The sequence below is a fragment of the Bubalus kerabau genome, chromosome 16 (genome assembly GCF_029407905.1).
Source record: "Bubalus kerabau isolate K-KA32 ecotype Philippines breed swamp buffalo chromosome 16, PCC_UOA_SB_1v2, whole genome shotgun sequence".
In the NCBI taxonomy this organism is placed as follows: domain Eukaryota; kingdom Metazoa; phylum Chordata; class Mammalia; order Artiodactyla; family Bovidae; genus Bubalus; species Bubalus kerabau.
Genome location: NC_073639.1, coordinates 22,397,012 through 22,416,627, shown reverse-complemented (window position 1 = coordinate 22,416,627; position 19,616 = coordinate 22,397,012). Strand labels below are relative to the sequence as shown.

The window sequence follows — 19,616 nt, the reverse complement described above, 5'->3', positions numbered from 1 at the left end:
TGTTGGAGAAGACTCTTGAGAGTCCCTTGAACTGCGAGGAGATCCAACCAGTCCATTCTAAAGGGGATCAGTCCTGGGTGTTCTTTGGAAGGAATGATGCTGAAGCTGAAACTCCAGTACTTTGGCCACCTCATGAGAAGAGTTGACTCATTGGAAAAGACTCTGGCACTGGGAGGGATGGGGGGGCAGGAGGAGAAGGGGACGATAGAGGATGAGATGGCTGGATGCCATCACCAACTCGATGGATGTGAGTTTGAGTGAATTCCGGGAGATGGTAATGGACAGGGAGGCCTGGCGTGCTGCAATTCATGGGAAAGAGTCAGACATGACTGAGCGACTGAACTGAACTGAACTGAACCACTGGAATAATATAAAGTTAGAAAAGAAATGGATTTTGCTGTCAAGGATCTTAGGAGCCTAGTGCAGCAAGATATTTGATAGAAGCTTAACACTTCTAAAGCTTGCTCAAAAATTACCGCTAATCCAGTAAGGCAGAAGTGAGTTAGGAGTAACCAGAAACTATAAAGGTAAGCAAAGGGTTAGTTAATAAGGCTGTTGTAAATATTTTTCCATCATTTTTAATATTGGTGTAGTGTTCTCTGTTGACTTACCATGCTTTATATAATTCTGTTCCTCTTGATGAACATAAATTTCTTTAAATTTTTAGCAGTGTTAAACATTTTGAGGATAGATTTTTAGAAGGTGATGATTTATGTGTGCTTGTGTGTTCAGTCGTGTCCAACTCTTTACGACCCTGTGGCCTGTAGCCCACCAGGCTTCGGTGTCTATGGGATTTGCCAGGCGAGAATGCTGGAATGGGTTGCTATTTCTTCCTCTTGGGCATCTTTCCACATCTCCTGTGTCTCCTGCATTGGCAGGCAGATTCTTTACCACTGAGCCACCGGTGAAGATTAGAGGCAGTTAAAAGGCGTTTCAATGCTCAAGAGAGTTGAACAAGTCCTCAAACAATAGGGTATTGTTGAAATGGGGGTGGGCTTAATGAGAAAATAGGTTATGGGGGCCAGATTTTGAAGGGTAGTATATCTCAGTCTTTTAAAGCCATGTTCCAACTGAGAAGATTTGCATTATAAAAGCAAAGATCATTTTTCAAATAAAATTTATAACATTATATATATATTTTTAGTTATACATGTCACCCTAGACATTCTGCATGTCCTGACTCCGTTAAGGGTTCTTGCTGTAAAAGTTGTCAGATTGGAAGGTTTGAACCTGATCTGAGAGAAATACTATTAACGTTCTGGAAAGGGAAATAGACTTTTTTCTTTGGATTGTATATATTTTAGAAAGATTACTCTGGCAAGTGAGAGTGAAAGCAGAGAAACTGCAGGAGGTTGGATGATTTGCAATAATCAAAATCTAACGTGAAAAAAGACCTGTATTAGGAGAGTGGGATTCTGTACATATTTTTCCCCTTTGTAGTACAGTTGTATGACCTACTGTAATTTTACTTACCTGTATTCCTTACTAGACTTATGAAATTTTAATGTATGTCATGCTATGTTGTGGATACCTGTTCTCTTTCAAAAATAGATAATTCTTAATATCTATTGAGCCATTTATTTGGGTCAGCCACTGAGCACTTTATACATGTTATTCTGTTTTGTCACCATACTGCTATGCTTTGCTGTATGGACTTTCTCTTTATTTACATTTTATAATTAAGGAAACATAGTAAGATTAAATTAACTTATTTAAAATAAGGCAGGCTAGACCTGTTTTCTTTGTCTTGAGGAGCTGTATTGTTTTCCGTTGTTATCAAACTACTACTATCCTTATATTTTTTCTCTTTTTTGCTACTGCTAAGTCACTTCAGTTGTGTCCGACTCTGTGCGACCCCATAGACGGCAGCCCACCAGGCTCCCCCGTCCCTGGGATTCTCCAGGCAAGAACACTGGAGTGGGTTGCCATTTCCTTCTCCAATGCATGAAAGTGAAAAGTGAAAGTGAAGTCGCTCAGTCGTGTCCGACTCTTAGCGACCCCATGGACTGCAGCCTACCAGGCTCCTCCGTCCATGGGATTTTCCAGGCAAGAGTACAGAAATGGGGTGCCATTGCCTTCTCCATCTCTTTTAAGCTTGTAATTTTATAAACAGCTTTAACTTTCTGAGTTTCCTGGAGAACATTATTGGAATATTATTTCTTGACTTGTAGGTTGTATCCTTAACTAAATCCTTTAGGTTGGCATGTTTATGGCCTTCTCCAGAGGTCAGACAAGAAATACGATGAAGCCATTAAGTGTTACAGAAATGCGCTAAAATGGGATAAAGACAATCTTCAAATCTTAAGGGACCTTTCTTTATTACAAATTCAAATGCGAGATCTAGAGGGTTACAGGGTAAGTAGAGAATTTTTTTTATTCTAATGAGGAAATATTGTTAATGTATTTAAAACTTTTTTGAGTACTTTTTGATAACAAAATTTTCCATTAAAAAAAATTAATTGAATTTGCCTCCTTCCTCCAATAGTGGTTGTGTTTGTAACTGGAGTAAGCAAATTTAAAAGTTACTTTACTGTGAAGCAGAGTTGGATTACTGTACAAGATTGAGTTAATTTAGTAAAAAATTAACACACACACACACATTTGTTCTTTTTACCTCCATAGAGACTGACATTCTGTTTTTGTAGCTGCATTGGTGAGGGGAGATTTTTTCCTTCCAGGTTTACTCAAATACAATTAGTGTACAGTATTGCATACATCTTAGGTGTACATCATAATGATTTGATTTACAGCATGAAATGTTACCACAAGTTTAGTGAACATGCATCATGTTATATAGATATAAAATAATACAAAAAGAAAAAAAATCATATTTTTTCCTGATGATGAGAACTCCTAAGGTTTACTTTCATAACAGTTTTTACATATAGCCTACAGAAATGTTAATTATATTAATCATTTTGTACATTACATCCCTAGAACTTAATTTTGTCTTGGAATTGGATGTGTGTACCTTTTTATCACCTTCATGCAGTACACCATCCTGCCCCCTTCCCACCTCTGGTAACCACAAATCTGATTTCTTCTTCTGTGAGTTTCATTAGTTAGTTATTTGGCTTTTTTTTTTTTGGAGTTTAACTGCCCTTAACTGCCATACTAGTTCTTGGTGCACAACATACTGTTTTGATATTTTTATACATTGCAAAATGATCACCACTATAGCTGTATTTTAACCCTTAAAAATCATTCTATCAAATCAGATTTATTTAGTTCCTCTTTTTTTTTCTTCCATGAAGTGCCTACTGAGTTGTTTTCTGAAGATCTTAACTCAGTAGTTGGGCACTGCATTTATAAAAAACTTTTTACCTTTGGACTATCTTTTCCATTCTTTCTTCTCAGAGTAAGTAGATGAGTAAGTAATAAAGGGTACCATGTCTTATGTTTTAACTTTTAAAAAAATTATTTCTAAGATTATCTTGGAAGTTTCACTGTGCTTATTAAATACTTGTATGCTTCCATAAAGCTACACAATATGGATGTTTAAAACTATTTTTTATTATCATTTCCATCATTGTGTTACTGTTGTGAGTTAATATGATCTTCAAGGAGCATTTACTTGTAAACCTAAGAAAAAGTGTTCTTTTTTCCCTTAAAGGAAACGAGGTATCAGTTACTTCAACTTCGACCTGCACAGAGAGCATCATGGATTGGTTATGCTATTGCTTACCATTTATTAGAAGATTATGAAATGGCAGCAAAGATTTTAGAAGAATTTAGGAAAACACAGCAGGTAACAACTAGAAGTTAGACCTAGTAAACTAGGTCTGATTCTTAGTATAACTAAAACAAAGAAGTGTATATAGATTTACTAACTTTTTATTTGAAATAGTTTCAAACTTATAGAACAGTTGCAAGAGTAGAATAAAGAACATAATAGAAGTTCACTCACATTAAGTAATTGTTAATATTTGATACATTTAGTTTATAGTCTCTGTATGTACTTAGCTATTTTTTCCTAAAACATTCAAGAGTAATTGTAGACACCATGCTCTTTTACTCCTAAAATGCTTTTGTGTGGTATTTCCTAAGAATCTCTATAGCTGTTAACTCTTATAGATAGTATTGTATAAATTATCAAAAAATTAGGAAATTTAACATTGATAGACTGTTACTATCTAATCCACAACTGATATTCAATATTTACTAACTGGCCTATTTATATCCTTTCTAGGATTTTTTCTTTTTTTTTTTCCATTTCCATGATTCAATTTAGAATCATACCTCGCATTTAATTATCATTTTTCTATAGTCTCTTTTAATCTGGAAGTTTCGAAGGCTTTCTTTTATTTCATGACATTGGTGTTTTTGAAGAGTCATGGAAGTGCCTTTGTAGAGTATTCATCAGTTTGGACTTCTTTGATGTTTCCTCAGTATTGATACTGTTATGCATTTTTGGCAGAAGACTGCAGAAGTGATGTTGAGCCCTTCTCCGCTCACCACATTAAAAGCCATGTGGTGTCTGATCCGTTTGATTTCTTGGTTAAGGTGGTGACTGTCAGGTTTCTTCACTATAAACCAGTTATTTTTTGTATTTAATAAATAATGTGAGGCTTTATGAGTAGTCTCTTCCTCATCAGACTTTCACCACTAGTTTTAGCAAAATTCCTTGATTATGATTCTTCCTTGGATAAGCTATTCCTGTGATAGTGGCAAAATGGTGATTTTTCTGTCTTATTCCTTCTAGATTTATTTGACATTCTACTTTTAGTAAGCTTTCCTTTCTCCCCTATTTATTTCTTATATGTAAGGACTTATGGATTCTTATTTTATTCAGTGGGTTTTAAATTAATATTGTCAGTTTTAGTTGCTTCCTAGAGAGATATTTAGGAATTTTTATATTATCCTTTGACTGCTTGTATGTATTTAAGTGTGAAAAGTTGTTTAATATGAAAATAAAATTCTCACTGTTAGTATTCCTTGTATCCATATGTAGACATCCCCTGATAAAGTGGATTATGAATATAGTGAACTCCTTTTATATCAGAATCAAGTTCTTCGTGAAGCAGGTCTCTATAGAGAAGCTCTGGAACATCTTTGTACCTATGAAAAGCAGATTTGTGATAAACTTGCTGTAGAAGAAACCAAAGGTATTTTTTTTTTAAGAGTGCAATTTATTCTGATATTTAACTATGACAAAAAACAAGCCTGAAAAATCATTGCATATAATATAGCTCTTTGATGACAAAATCTATTTCTTATTCATGCACTTCAGATAATTTGTAATGTAGGAAAAACACATTTAAACAGCAGATGTTGTTATAGGAAAAAATAATGGTGAACAATAAATTGGTGAATGAAGTGACTCAGTGCAGTATTGTTTATTTAAGTGTCTGATCTGAAAATATTACAGTTTGATTAAGATATAGGAGGCAGTTTGCTCAATTTTGAAAGACAAGATTAAGTTTCTAAGAAACTGCTTATTAGCAAAACTGAATGTGTACAACAGACTTCTTTATTGTCAGTAATATATATTGATAAATCAGACTTCCCTGAAGTGCTTATGGGACATTCCTAGGCTTCTTTATATGGTTTACCTGAATATCTTTCTGAATACAGAAAACATGAACTAGAAACTCAGGTTTGTATGTGTGGATTATGATAGGAGGATGGGTAGTTCCTTAAATAAAGATCTCCAGTGTTACCATTTATTAGAGGGCTGTGAAAAAGGAGTCTTTGTAGTTTTAAAAGTTCAGGAACTGATTATGGAAAACAAAAGAAAAACAACAAGTAATTGAGTACTTTCTAAGACTTGCCTTCTGAAATGTTGCTTTGCCTTTGTTAGACCAGGCAGCTGAAGTTTGTTGGTTTCAAATTTCTCACTGCCTTTGAAGTTGAACACTGGAGAAGTGTGGTGTCTGTGTGCAGAGTAGACTTAGCCATTATTCTCCTGTGATGAACTTTTCAGCAGAGAATAATGCTACTGGCAAGAAAAAAAATGGAAGTCCAAGGCGCCTGGAACTCATTTGTGAACTCTAGATCCAAGACAGCCACTTTCACATGAGTTGATCATTCCTGAGCAGTCTATTAGTTATAAAGGAGTAGATTTCTGACTAATTGGAAAGATGATGAGATTAAAAATAAAAAACCAGTTTCAGTTCCTTCATTGTCTACCAGCCAGCTATATGATGAGGGGCAAGATTGGGCTTCAGTTTCTTTGTGGAAATACATGACATTGTTCCAAATACTCTTAAGTACATTGTTTTATTTTACTCTTTTGATAACTTTTACTAGTGAGGAAGAATGACAGATCAAGCTGAGGACTCAGAATTGACCTATGGATTTTAGCAATTTGGAAGTTACTGATGACCTTACCAAAAGGACTTTCTGAACATTTGGAAGGAGGGTAGTAAAACCCCAAACAGGTCAAGTAGATTTCAATGAGATTTTAGTAGAGGAGTTGAGGGATAGCTTGCATAAATGACTCAACCAAGTAGTTGTGCTGTATAGGAAGCACATCCAGGGTAGTGATGGGTGGAAGGGTTGCAGAATCAAAAGATTTTTGCAGATTGTACTTATTGTGCTCACCGGATAATGAGATGGAATATTTGATACAGTAGAGGGGATGTGATCTAGTGGATAAATTGAAGGGTTAGCCTTAGATAACAACATGAATAGTTCATCCACAGTAATTAGAGATGATGGAGTGTATGGGCAAGTAGATGTGTCAGTGTGGTGGATAATTTGGGAGTTTATCTTGCTTTCATTTTCCCAGTGAAATAGGAAACAGCTATCAGTTCATTCCACAAAATATGTTTTGAATATCTATGGTGAATCAGGTGGTGGGGACAGGGAATATAAAGAGAATAGAAGGGAACTAAAAGTAGAATCATCAATCATTGGGCATTCCAGTAACAAAGGCATTGATGTTAGTGATAGGTGGTCAGGATAATTTAGGAATTTCCTGGAGTGAGTGGTTGGCATAGTTAGGCAGAAAATTTCATTGTTAATTGTTATGCAATCAGTTCCTTCTACAAGGAAAAGGTGGGTAAAGATTATGAGAAGGAAATATGGATGGGTGTGGCCTATGGGAGAAAGGTTACAGGATATTATTTATGTTTTTAGTAAAGCAGTCTTTTGGTCAGTGTAGAGCAGACTGTTAACTTTGGTGTTGTTGACATTTTGGGACTGAGATGTTGGCGATTGAAGTCTCCTGTATGTTGCATAATATTTAGCAGTATCGGCAGCTTATATCAGATACCGTAGCACCCGCTTCCCTATTGTGACACTGAAAATGCCTCTGGTATTGCTAAATGTCTCCTGGATGACAAAAATGCACCTGGTAAGAACCACTCAGAATAGAGACATTACGAATATGGGTTACTTTAGCCAAATTGCTTGGGTTCAAATCCTGACTCTTTAACAGTTAACTTTGTCTGAGAGACCCTTGGCACATTTACTGATTTTCTTTGTTTTAAAATGACACAGATAATAGTAGCCTATCTCATGGAGCTTTGAGAATTGAATTAGTTATAGTTAATGCATGTGAAACATTTGAAAAGTCATTTTCACACTCAGTAAGTGTTCATTTTTATTACCTGATAATAAAAAGGGGTGCAAGAGTGCAGTCTTGGCTTGAAAATAATACCTTTGGTGAATGGGAGCCCATTAAAGTAGGGAAAAGGATTCTTGAGCAGTGTTTGAGGCTTATGTGAGTTTGGAGCTAATATGCTTCTAGTGAAACCAGTGCCCCAGTGCCTTCATCTGGCAGCTTCTTTTACGAGAAGGTGTGCAGCAAGCGAATAGTTGGGATCATACAGACCTTAAAACTGGTAAACCAGGGAGCCTAGGTTTTGAGATTAGTTACCATATTTGCGGCTGCTAATGTCATTCAGGGATGAGACTGGTCATACAGCTCAGGGAAGACAAGCAGTGTCTTTTTAAAGGTTGCTGAAAGGCCTGAAGAAACAGGAACAGTTTTTCTCTAAGATTGAAGGGTAGGATTGGTGAGATAGGAAGAAAGTCAAGATGGTTAAGCTTAAAGCAGGATATGTATTTGGTAGATGAAAAAGAGAGTAAACTCATTAGTTGGAAGAGAGACAATGTGGCCATGATTTGGGCTGCTAGAGCAGAATCATTTCATAGCTGGTTAAAACATCATAAGGTTAGGGTAATGGACTGGCCATTAATTTAGATTTTGAAATTGTCTGTATGTTGTCAGGAGTAACTGAGTAGATGATGGCTTAGTGACTGTGTTCAGTCAATTTGAGAAAGTAGCCTGGAATTAGACATATACCTGAATAAATTGAGGATGTGAAGAGGATAACATTTCTACATATGAACTTTTTAAAAAAGGAGAGACAATACTGTAACATTGTAAATAGTCTTATTGAAGGGAGTTGAGAACCCACTTCCCAATATTGAAGGGGTTTTAAGAGAAAGTCTAAGGAAAAGTTAAACATACTTAGTTAACTCAATTTTTTTTTTTTTAAATCAGGGGAACTTCTGTTGCAATTATGTCGTTTGGAAGATGCAGCTGATGTTTACAGAGGATTGCAAGAGAGAAATCCTGAAAACTGGGCCTATTACAAAGGCTTGGAAAAGGCACTCAAGCCAGGTAACACTGATTAAAATTTACTTTCTAAGCTTTAATTGCTTCTTTTGTTAACATACATTGTGTTAATTCATTGAAAATGCTGACTAGAAAAACTGGTAAAGAATTGGTTCAAAATCTGAATATAAAAGTACATTTGTGAACTTCCATTTAGTATGGCAGGCGAGGTGTTTTCTGAAACCTCTCTTCTACTACAAATTCATAGAAATAGTTGTAAAAAGAGTTTTGGAAACAAGTTTTAAAAATTCACAAATGAATAGCAGTGTCAGAAATATGAAAGGAAAATGCTAACTTATAGAAATGGAACTGTTTCCCTAAAGGAAAGAAGGAAGCATAACTCTGTGGTAACCTGTGGCTATAGCAGAGTGTGGCCTGCTAGGGCAAGTGAATGTCGCCAAGCTGAAAGGGAAGCACTGTTTCCTATGTGAGAAGAAGGACGCAAATAAACTTGGTCCAGAGACTCCTCCCCCCACCCATTTTCTCGCATGAATGGGACCCACTTGTGAGGACAAGTCCCAGAAACATGCTATCTACAAAAAGGCCAGAGTCTTATCCAGGATGATACAATTTGAAGCAGAATTTCCTACACAACTGATAGTGAACTATTCCTGTACATTGATAAATGTGAGAGAAACCTTGTAACAGTGGCCATTCTCTGTAGTAACACTAGCATGGAAATAAGAGTGTGGGTGAAAGGCAGAGTAGAGAGCACAGAAGAGTCCACGATGAAGAGAGGCGGGGAAATACGGACAGTTATGAGAAAGGACCTGATGGAATCTGGGAGGTGACAAAACCTACTTACTGATGTGACTTAAAATTTTTATAGATTAAATACGAGAGGCCATACCTGAGGAAAATTAGTGAAGTGGAAGACTGATTGAACAAGGAAAGTTCTCACCTGAAAGTAAAAGAAAATATAAAAGAAATATGAAAAAATCAAGATAGAGGATAGATAATAAATCAACGTTCCAAAATAAATCAAAGGAGAGACGTTAGAGAAGAGGCTGAAGAGAACATTAGAAAAGCCATTATGGAAACATAATAACCGAGCCTTTCTTAGAACTAAGTAGAGGAATCAGATTTTGAAAGGCCACCTAAAGCAGAACAGGATAAGGAAAATCATGTATTTTATGTAATTGTGGGTTAAAATGTGGAAATTTTAGAAGGAATTATTCTAAAATGATGGTTGATATATTTAGGTGGTTACATTATGATAATTTTTCCCCATGTTCAAATTTTCTGTTTAATATGGTAATTTTTATATATTTTCAGAAATTTGTAATTTTCTAGCAAAATGTATAATTACATAAGGAAAAAATTTTTTTTGGTCTGCAGCTAATATGTTAGAACGACTAAAAATTTATGAGGAGGCCTGGACTAAATATCCCAGGGGATTAGTGCCAAGAAGACTGCCATTAAACTTTTTATCTGGTAAGTGAGAATAATTGCAAAGGAATGGAAATTATATTATGGTATACAATATCTGCCCTTGGTTTTAAATATATGAGTATGCATATTAAGATTTTAAGGTACGCTGTGTTAGAGTTGTCTGGGTAAATGTTTAAGTCAACAAGATTTTTTTCTTCCAAGGTGAGAAGTTTAAAGAATGTTTGGATAAGTTCCTAAGGATGAACTTCAGCAAGGGTTGTCCACCAGTCTTCAATACTTTGAGGTCGTTATACAAAGATAAAGAAAAGGTAAAGCAAAATACAATGGTTGTTTTATTTTTGGACTATGATTTCTTTGCTTGGTGTTTGGATAATTGGTTTTTGATTACCCATGCAGGTAGTACACACTTTGTGAATCTGCTAACAGTCTTCCCAGCCCTTAGACTTTAAATGCTTTCTGTTTATTTCCTTTTCATTGTCTTCTCTCTTTAGCTGAATAATTTACCACCTGTTTGTTTTCTATCTTTTGTTTCTGGTCTGTACTTTTTAATAAATCAGTGCAGGTATGAAAAGTTGGTATAGTAGTGATTTCTTCAATATTGTCTCTATTCCCTCCTCAGGGTGAAAGCCAGAAGTGGTTTTTTGTTTTTAAACTAAACTAAGTTTTAGCTTAGTAATCTTTATCCTTTTTAGTTGGTAGAAAAAAAATTCTGTCAGAAGAGTTTGTTTAATGTCCCAGTAAGTCAGTTTGTTCTTTCAGCTATGAATACAGTATTCAAATGCTTGTTAAAGTGTGTTTTAATCTTAATTTAGATTATTTTAAGTGCAGTGACAACAAGACATGTTGGCTGGATTAAAAAAAACAAAACCAAAAACACTTCAAAGATGGAACAGATTAAACATACTAAACACTTAAAGCACAGTCTTAAGTCATAAGTGAAAGTCAGCCGCTCAGTGGTGTCCGACTGCCACCCCCTGGCCTATACAGTCCATGGAATTCTCCGGGCCAGAATACTGGAGTGGGCAGCCTTCCCTTCTCCAGGGGATCTTCTCAACCCAGGGATCAAACCCAGGTCTCCTGCATTGCAGATGGATTCTTTACCAACTGAGCTACCAGGGAAGCCAGTGCACAGAAAGGGCGCTTATTTGCCAGTCTTTTGTTGAGAGGTCTAGGATATGGGCTTTATTGACGACTGTTTCACTTTTCTTTTTTTTTCCTTGCTTAAATCACATTAATAAAATGTTTTTCTTCTAGTTTTGGCAGCATGAGAATGTGATGCTTGTGAAGCAGTCTTGATTGTAGAATTATATATATTATTATGACTTCTCCCTTTATGGTTGTCTTTTTTAAACCTAGATTGGTGAAAAGAAAACAACCTAATTCATCTTTGAGTCTTTCCACACACAGTATTCATTCAACTTATAGAAACAGTTCTTTCTTTTGTTCTCATTTCTTAAATTTATGTAATATTGGATTAAACTTGCAATGATGATAATGAATGCAACTAATTCAAACAGGCTTGGGAAAACAAAACTCTTCGTAAACATGTAGCTCACTTTATGGGAGCTGAAGAACATGGATGTTTCAGAATAGCCTAGCTGTGACCGCAGTTTTCTGAGATAATGGAGAGAGCTGGTGTTAATATGTTGAGTCAGTGAAGTTGAGGTTATTTAAGAGAGCTTCTATAGTAATAAATTCATTATAGATGGATTAAGCAAAGAAGGGGATTATAAATTAAAAGTATTCACAGATCTCTTACGAAGCCAGGAGTCAGTAGTATAGTCATGACTCAAGAGAAACCAGAACTGGGATAGCCACTCACTCTCCTAGATCTCAGAAAGCCACCTCCTGTTCCATGCTTCTGTTTAACTGGTGGTTTCCCCTGGGTGATGAAATTGAGAGTTGATGCTGTCATCTATTGGTGGAATTTCTCTTTTCACACAGTATTTAATTCTTGATTCCTGAAGTGCAGATATTAACTGTGGGTATTATTTATGTAAATTAAGATAAAAATGAACCAAGATTAAAAAAAATAATCCATAACATTACCTCTTTTTGTCCATCCTGTAAGTTTTGCCTTACAACACACCTTCAAAAGTGTATAGTCTTAAATTTTTATCCATAGGTTAAAAGGTGTGTATGTGAGAGACCGGGGGTGGAATCAGAAGAGAGAGGGAATAGGAATATTTATTTAGCCCTCTAATAGTAAATAACATGCTTTGCACAAGCATAGTAACTATATAATAATTTTTCTTTTTTCTTTTTTTTACTAAAGTGTGCTTGTGTGTTTGTACTGTAGGTGGCAATCATAGAAGAATTAGTAGTAGGTTATGAAACCTCTCTAAAAAGCTGCCGGTTATTTAACCCCAATGGTAAGTGCTCAAGTTTTATGTTTTAAAAAAGTCTTAAAAACCTTACTATATTATGAAATTCTTGATCAGAAGGTCAGTATTGTTCATTATTTGGTCAATAAGCTTAGTATATTTAAACATTTTTCCCTTTAAGATGCATTAATATGTATATTATGTGAAAATATTTGATAAGATGATAACAGTAGCTTATTGAAAATTTTATGTTGAACTTAAAACATCTCCAAAACTACATGTAATAATATAATGACCCTCCATTTACCCACCACTCAACTTCAGTAATTTTTACCTCATGGACAACCTTATTTCATCTGTATTTCTTACCTGTTTCCCTTTACTCCCTTGTTATTAGAAAACAAATCCCCCAAATCACATCATTTCATCCATGTATATTTCAGTATTCTAAAGATCACAACCATAATAGCATCACCATACTTGAACATTAATGCTTCCTTAATATCAAAGGAAAATGTCCATGCTTACATTTCCAGGTACCTTAAAAATATTTTTTCTCTTTGTTTCTGAAGTTTATTTGAATGAAGAGCCAGATGAAATCTTTACTTTGAGTTTTGTTGATATGTCTCTTTAACTTTATTTTATAAATCTGTAAGTTTCCCCTCTGTTTTTTCTTTTTTCCTGCAATTTATTAATTAGTTGTGTGTGTGTGTGTGTGTGTGTGTGTTTAGTTTTTCTGTAGTCTAATTTTTGCTGAATATACTGTTGCTTAACAAGTTGTTTCTCTGTCCTCTGGATTTATTATACATTGTAAGTTAAATATAGAGCTATGTAGTCTAGTATGGTAGCCATTAGTCACATGGGGCTATTAAATTTTTTTTAATTAAGTAAATTTAATTAGTCACAGTAGTCACATTCAGGTGCTGCTCAATAGCTTTGTAAATCTAATGCCTACCATATTGGACAGGGCAGATCTACAACATTTCCATCATTGCAGAAACTTCACATGGACAGGTCTGACTGTCTACAGGTTTGATGAAATTTTATTTTTTTCCCTCATTTTGTTTTAAAGACAAAGAGATGAGCAAGATTATTCCACAGGTGGTGGTGTGTCCTTTGATCAGAAGGCATGAAGTGTTTATTTCATGTGTTACATGAACTGTTACAAATTACAAACTAGTAATATTAATATCTGCTAATGTAGCATTTCAGGTTATACAGAAAAAGCAAGATAAATGCTTTTTCACCTTTGCTTTTCCTACTTTTTTGTTCTTCACCAGTTTGAACTAATGAATTTCAAAATAGTGAATTGACTATTAGTAGCATCCTTCAAAGGTGTTATAAAGGTATTATTTTGAATTCATGGCTTTAAACATATTTGATGTTTTAAATCATTGCAGTTTCAAATGGTTCCAGCCTTCACATACTAGGGTAGTAGTTGATAGTTTCCTTGCAGTTTTGTATAAAGAAATATTCTAGTTCATCTTGTATACTTGCCCATAGCAGACCTGGAATCGGTTGTTTTCCCCAAGGAACCCTGTTTCCTACAGTGGGATAACCCAGTATGGGACCTGGGGTGCATATTGCTATTGAGTTGATCACTGTTTCTAGGTCTCAGGTGAATTTTAATAGTACTTTTTAGAAGGCGTTACCATGGTTTCATTGGTTAATCATCATGATGTTCCTTTGATTATCAGCATTTTCCTACATATTTTACAAATGTGGAAGAGGTTCAATGACATGCCCAAGAATATGCAGCACTTTAGTTGCAGATCTATCAGATCGGGAGTTGGTGAGTTCCACTCCTATTGTTTGTCCACTGAGCCATCCTACTTCTACTAGGATAAAAATAAGCAATCTGTTGCTTTCTTTGAAAGCAAATAACAGTTCTTTAGATTTTAGAAATTTGTATTAAAAAGCATTTTTTAATGTGTGGGTTGTATATTTAACTTACACATTTTCTTGTGAGTATATAAAAATAAAACTGAACTGAAATACAGAATAAGTATTTTTACTTATCTCATTTTTTGGTATAATTTTTAGTTTAACCCAAAGTATGCATTTTTGCATATTCAAAATAAAGATAATATTAAGAATCTTATCAGCAGAATTCAAAATAACCACATCACAAGTATATTTATGTATAGTTTGGTACATTAGCTAGAAACCCAGTTAAGCAGTCATGCCTTTCTTTTTTTCTTTCTTTTTTTTTTACCCTAACATTAATGGAAATTTTCTCTTTATTCTTATTTTCCCCCCTCATACATAACATCCTGACCATAGTTCTAGTACAATTTGTTGTCTCTATCCCCCACCCCCCAGTTTTCTTTTTGGGTAATTTGTTATAGCTTTGATCTCATTTATCTGCCATGTTTATGATAAGCATGGCATTGTGCTAGGAGCTATAATGATACAGAGCAGAAAGTGTGGTGCTGTCCAAAGATCTTATACATTTAGAGCTAGTTTCATAACTAGATGCATAAATAACACGATTTGACCTACTTTCCTTATTAATAAAGATAGAGCCACTTTGAGGTGGCTAGTCTCTTTAATATAGATAATGACTAATTTTTCTCTACCTCCTCCCCCACTCTTTAAAGATGATGGAAAAGAGGAACCACCAACCACATTACTTTGGGTCCAGTACTACTTGGCACAACATTATGATAAAATTGGTCAGCCATCTATTGCTCTGGAATACATAAATACCGCTATTGAAAGTACACCCACGTTGATAGAACTCTTTCTTGTGAAAGCTAAAATCTATAAGGTAAAAATCATTTCTGCTTTTTTTCTTATGAGGTAATGAGACATAAATTTTTAAGAACATATGTTGCATTCTAAATGCTCTAAGAAAAATGATGTATTGGATAGCTCAGCACACATGGAATAACAAATATTTTTCTCAGTCTGATTGCTTTTTAGACTTTTCATGGTCATGCTAATTTGCTCAATTATTTGTATCTATATATACACCAACACGTGTATACAAATACACACAATGGTTATTCATATATGTGATTGTTCATAATATATGTTCTCATGCATTCACACATACATATCTGGTTATTTTCTTGATTTTAACTAGCAAAGAGATAGATAATCAAAAGTAATTAAATTTGCTGGGAAATGTTTGTTTCTCTTAACATCTGAATATGATCATGTATCAGTATCTGGTAATCTTAATAAAATGAAACTAGAGATTTCTACTGTGAATTCTGCATGTTATCTCTGCTTCTTCAATTCCTGTGTCTTGCTTGAGAATCTCTAGTATCATTTTAAAATTTTTAATACAAATTAAATAATAGAAGTTCTTGGGGAAGAAGTTCTAAACCAATAATTTATTTACCAAAAAATAATGAAATTAAGTAACATTTTAAAGCAGTTTTTAAATGCCAGGGTAATGCTCATTAGTTTTGTGGCTTTGCCAAATGCACTAGTTAGATGAATTAAGAATGAGGATCATTGTGGAATGTCCACTAGTGGTCCTAATTGTAATGTTTCCATGATAGCTTAGAGTAGAAATTTGGCCATCCTTTTGCCTGTTATGACCTTTACATTGAATTATGTTGTTCTCACTTAAAGGTTTTGATTCTTTGATTCAGCCATTATTTTTCAGTATTCACTATATGCCAGGCACTGTTGTAGTGTGTAGCCAATGAGGTTATAACAGTAGACAAAATTTTTAAAACAAATCTTTACTGTCAGAGAGCTTATAGTCTACATTGCCAGAAAGGTATCAGAACTTAGAGTAGATGGTATGCATCTACATTGATTAGGGTTGTAAGAGATAGAAGGTTACCTTTGGAAGCATTTGTGTCTTAGTTATTTATGAACAGGAAAGAAATTACCTGTGTAGTAAAATTAGCATGCTGACAGGTTTATTTTGTTTTTGTGTCCTCTTACTTTAGCATGCTGGGAATATTAAAGAAGCCGCAAGGTGGATGGATGAGGCCCAGGCCTTGGACACAGCAGACAGGTTTATCAACTCCAAGTGTGCAAAATACATGCTAAAAGCCAATTTGATAAAAGAGGCTGAAGAAATGTGCTCCAAGTTTACAAGGGTTTGTACAGCTAGTTTGTTTGTTTATGAATAAAAAGTTCATACTTGTATAACTTGTTTATTTTTCAAAGTTTACTTCTGATATTTTTCATATCAAGACAAGATTTTAATTAAATTGCCTTGACAAAAAAAATTGAAATCAGTATTACTATAAAACATTTCTCAGGTGGCACTAGTGGTAAAGAATGTGCTGCCAGTGCAGGAGATGGAAGAGACCAGGCTTCGATCTCTGGGTTGGGAAGATCCCCTGGAGTAGGAAAGAGCGACCCACTCTAGTATCCTTGCCTGGAAAATGCTGTGGACAGAGGAGCTGGTGGGCTACAGTCCATGGTGTTACAAAAGAGGTGGAGATGACTGAGCACACACACCACATCATTTTTCAAATAAGGTTTATAGTGGGTTTTTAAACTCTGATTTATATTGAGATATGTTCAATTGAAATTTTTAGGGGTGAATATACTCATATTAATTGAGTATGTGCTACTGTCCCATCCCAAATTATGTAGATCTTTTTGATTAATCATTTATGAGGGTTTTTTAGTGGTTAGAAATATAATTCTAATTTTTTTCACATATTAACTGTTCCCTCTTACTGTGAGAATGGTTTTAAAAAAATAGAAAATTGTTCTGAAAATTCAGTCAATTAAATCCCATGGTGTAATAATGTATTTGGGTAAGAAATCGTCTTTGAGTATGTCTGCTTTTCATATAGGAAGGAACATCAGCAGTCGAGAACTTAAATGAAATGCAGTGCATGTGGTTCCAGACAGAATGTGCCCAAGCTTATAAGGCAATGAATAAATTTGGTGAAGCACTTAAGAAATGTCATGAGATTGAGAGAGTAAGTAATATATACATAAAAGTTTCTCATTTTATTCTGTTACCCATTGACAGTTTTGGGGAAATCCTCTTAATTTTTTCTTTTCTCTCACTTTCTAATGCATAACAAGTAATTGCTAAACATCACTATTCACATTTTTCAAAGTTTATAATAAAAATAATATAGATTACATATTCAGCAGACTTCTCCATTGTCTACTCTTCCCATCAGAATTCATGTGAAAAACTTAATGGAAAGTTTGTATCTTGACTATGTTTTCATTGATTTTTGGATGTTTCTTTCAAATTGATGCTGCTTCTTCATTAATACATACAAAGCTCATTAAGCTATGCTAGAAATCTCATGGTTGTGAGTTTGATTGGTGGTGCCATATGCCCTTGATAAATATTAGATACAAGCTTTGAAGCCTTTTCACAGTACTTCTGTAACCTATATAATTTCTCATTTTCTGATAAGTTTATTCTTTTCTTAGTCCTTTCACTTTTTAGTCATTTCTATCACTAGTAGTTGGCTTTCACTTTTTAAAATGTTTTTTAATATATATATAAATAATTTATATAAATTCATGCTTCTTTTGTTACTACAAGTTGAGAATCCCAGAGGTTAGTTGAAATGTGTTAATTTCTGGTTGCTTGACTTACTTCCTAACTAATTTCTCTCCCTCATACCAACATTTCATTGCATAGGATTCAGATTTGTATTCTCAGAAAAATTGCCAAATACTACATATTAAAATCTTTTGCAGATTGTTCTAAATATAAAAGCTGAATGTTTAACATGTAAATCTACTGTACTGCACCATTATGTATGCTAATAAATTCTGTTGCATTTATGATAATAGCTTTATTTAAATATGATTAAGGAAGGAATAATATATTTTAAAGCATCATTGTGAAAAAAAGATATTTATTGATATTCTAAAATGTGAATTCATCAAATAAACATAAAATAACTAGAAAAAAATAAAGCATTGTGTTTCCTTTCATTCAGCAAATAATTCAGTCACTAATGTATGCCACAAACTATGCTAGGTAATGGCCTGTTGTATTTGCTTAATTGATATGTAAAGTATTCAAATCCAATTATTGTAATTTTTAATATTTTAAAATTTTACTGATTTTTATTTTCATGCCCTGGAAACAAGTAATTCCAAGGCTTTCATTTTTGTAGCTTCTTTGCTGTACTTCACTATAATAAAAAAGATAATTTTGTTAGCATTTTATAGAAATCACTGATGACCAGTTTGACTTTCATACATACTGTATGAGGAAGATTACCCTTAGATCATATGTGGACTTACTAAAGCTAGAAGATGTACTTCGACAGCATCCATTTTACTTCAAAGCCGCAAGAATTGCTATAGAGATCTATTTGAAGCTTCATGACAGCCCTCTTACAGATGAGAATAAAGAACATGAAGCTGATACAGGTATAATATTCAAAGAGTTATTCTTTTCTGTGGTGTTTATATGTATATTTATGTTTTTGTGTAACATCGATTTTTCCTGAGCTTTTTTTTTTTTGAAAGATGGTTTTTTGTTTTAATAATTTTATTTTCGGCTGTGCTGGGTCTTCAGTGCTGCAGGGGCTTTTCTCTAGTTATGCACAGGAGGGGCCACTCTCTCTAGTTGCTTTGCATGGGCTTCTTGTTGGGGCTTCTCTTGTGGAGCAGGGCTCTGGGGCTCGTAGGCTTCAGTAGTTACGGCATATAGGCTGTAGAGCACAAGCCCAGTAATTGTGCTGCACAGGCCTGGCCTCCTCACGGCATGTGGAATCATCTCAGATCAGGGATCGAACCTGTGTCTCCTGCATTGGCAGGCAGATTCTTTACCACTGAGCCACCAGGGAAGCCTTTTTCCTGAGCTTTCTGTTTGCACATTGTGGGACAATGTTATCCATGCTTTAGAGAACGGTGATGGCTGTTTTGTGAATTTCTCTGAGCAACAAAAGAAAAATACTATTGACTATAGTCTTTAAAAGTTAAGCAAGAATTTGTAACTGATCATTAGCTTTTTAAAATATTAATTTATTTTTTAATGGAAGGATAATTGCTTTACAGAATTTTGTTGTTATCAGCCAAATATCAACATGAATCAGCCATAGATCATTAGCTTTTAAGGAGTTGCATTTCATCAACTTTAACTTAATATGGTGGCTCCATGGTAAAGAATCTGCCTGCCAATGCAGGAGACGGGGGTTTGATCCCTGGGTTGAGGAGATCCCCTGGAAGAGGAAATGGCAACCCAGATTAAAACAATTAAAACAATCCAGTATTCTTGGTGGGAAAATCCCATAGACAGAGGAGCTTGGTGGGCTACAGTTCGAGGGATCGCAAATACAGTGAGGCATGACTGAGCACAAGCCATGACATACTAAAAGATGGATATTGCTTGAACGTTAATACCCAGGTTAGAATTAAAATTAAGCCAG

General features: G+C 34.6%; 2 protein-coding genes across 3 annotated transcripts in view; one reads left to right on the top strand and one right to left on the bottom strand.

Moving 5' to 3' along the window:
- NDUFC1 (NADH:ubiquinone oxidoreductase subunit C1) overlaps window positions 1–19,616 on the bottom strand; it is a 170,467-nt gene that overhangs the window by 49,261 nt on the left and 101,590 nt on the right. The gene's annotated exons all lie outside the window — the stretch shown is intronic.
- The window catches only part of NAA15 (N-alpha-acetyltransferase 15, NatA auxiliary subunit), a 73,128-nt gene that overhangs the window by 34,047 nt on the left and 19,465 nt on the right, over window positions 1–19,616 (top strand). For both annotated transcript variants that reach the window (XM_055550103.1, XM_055550102.1), the window contains exons 4-14: window positions 2,198–2,355; window positions 3,614–3,748; window positions 4,952–5,105; window positions 8,453–8,572; window positions 9,905–10,000; window positions 10,160–10,266; window positions 12,258–12,330; window positions 14,883–15,052; window positions 16,194–16,346; window positions 17,058–17,186; window positions 18,402–18,615. In XM_055550103.1, coding sequence (XP_055406078.1) covers window positions 2,198–2,355; window positions 3,614–3,748; window positions 4,952–5,105; window positions 8,453–8,572; window positions 9,905–10,000; window positions 10,160–10,266; window positions 12,258–12,330; window positions 14,883–15,052; window positions 16,194–16,346; window positions 17,058–17,186; window positions 18,402–18,615 — 1,509 coding nt within the window. The remainder of the gene's footprint in view (window positions 1–2,197; window positions 2,356–3,613; window positions 3,749–4,951; window positions 5,106–8,452; window positions 8,573–9,904; window positions 10,001–10,159; window positions 10,267–12,257; window positions 12,331–14,882; window positions 15,053–16,193; window positions 16,347–17,057; window positions 17,187–18,401; window positions 18,616–19,616) is intronic.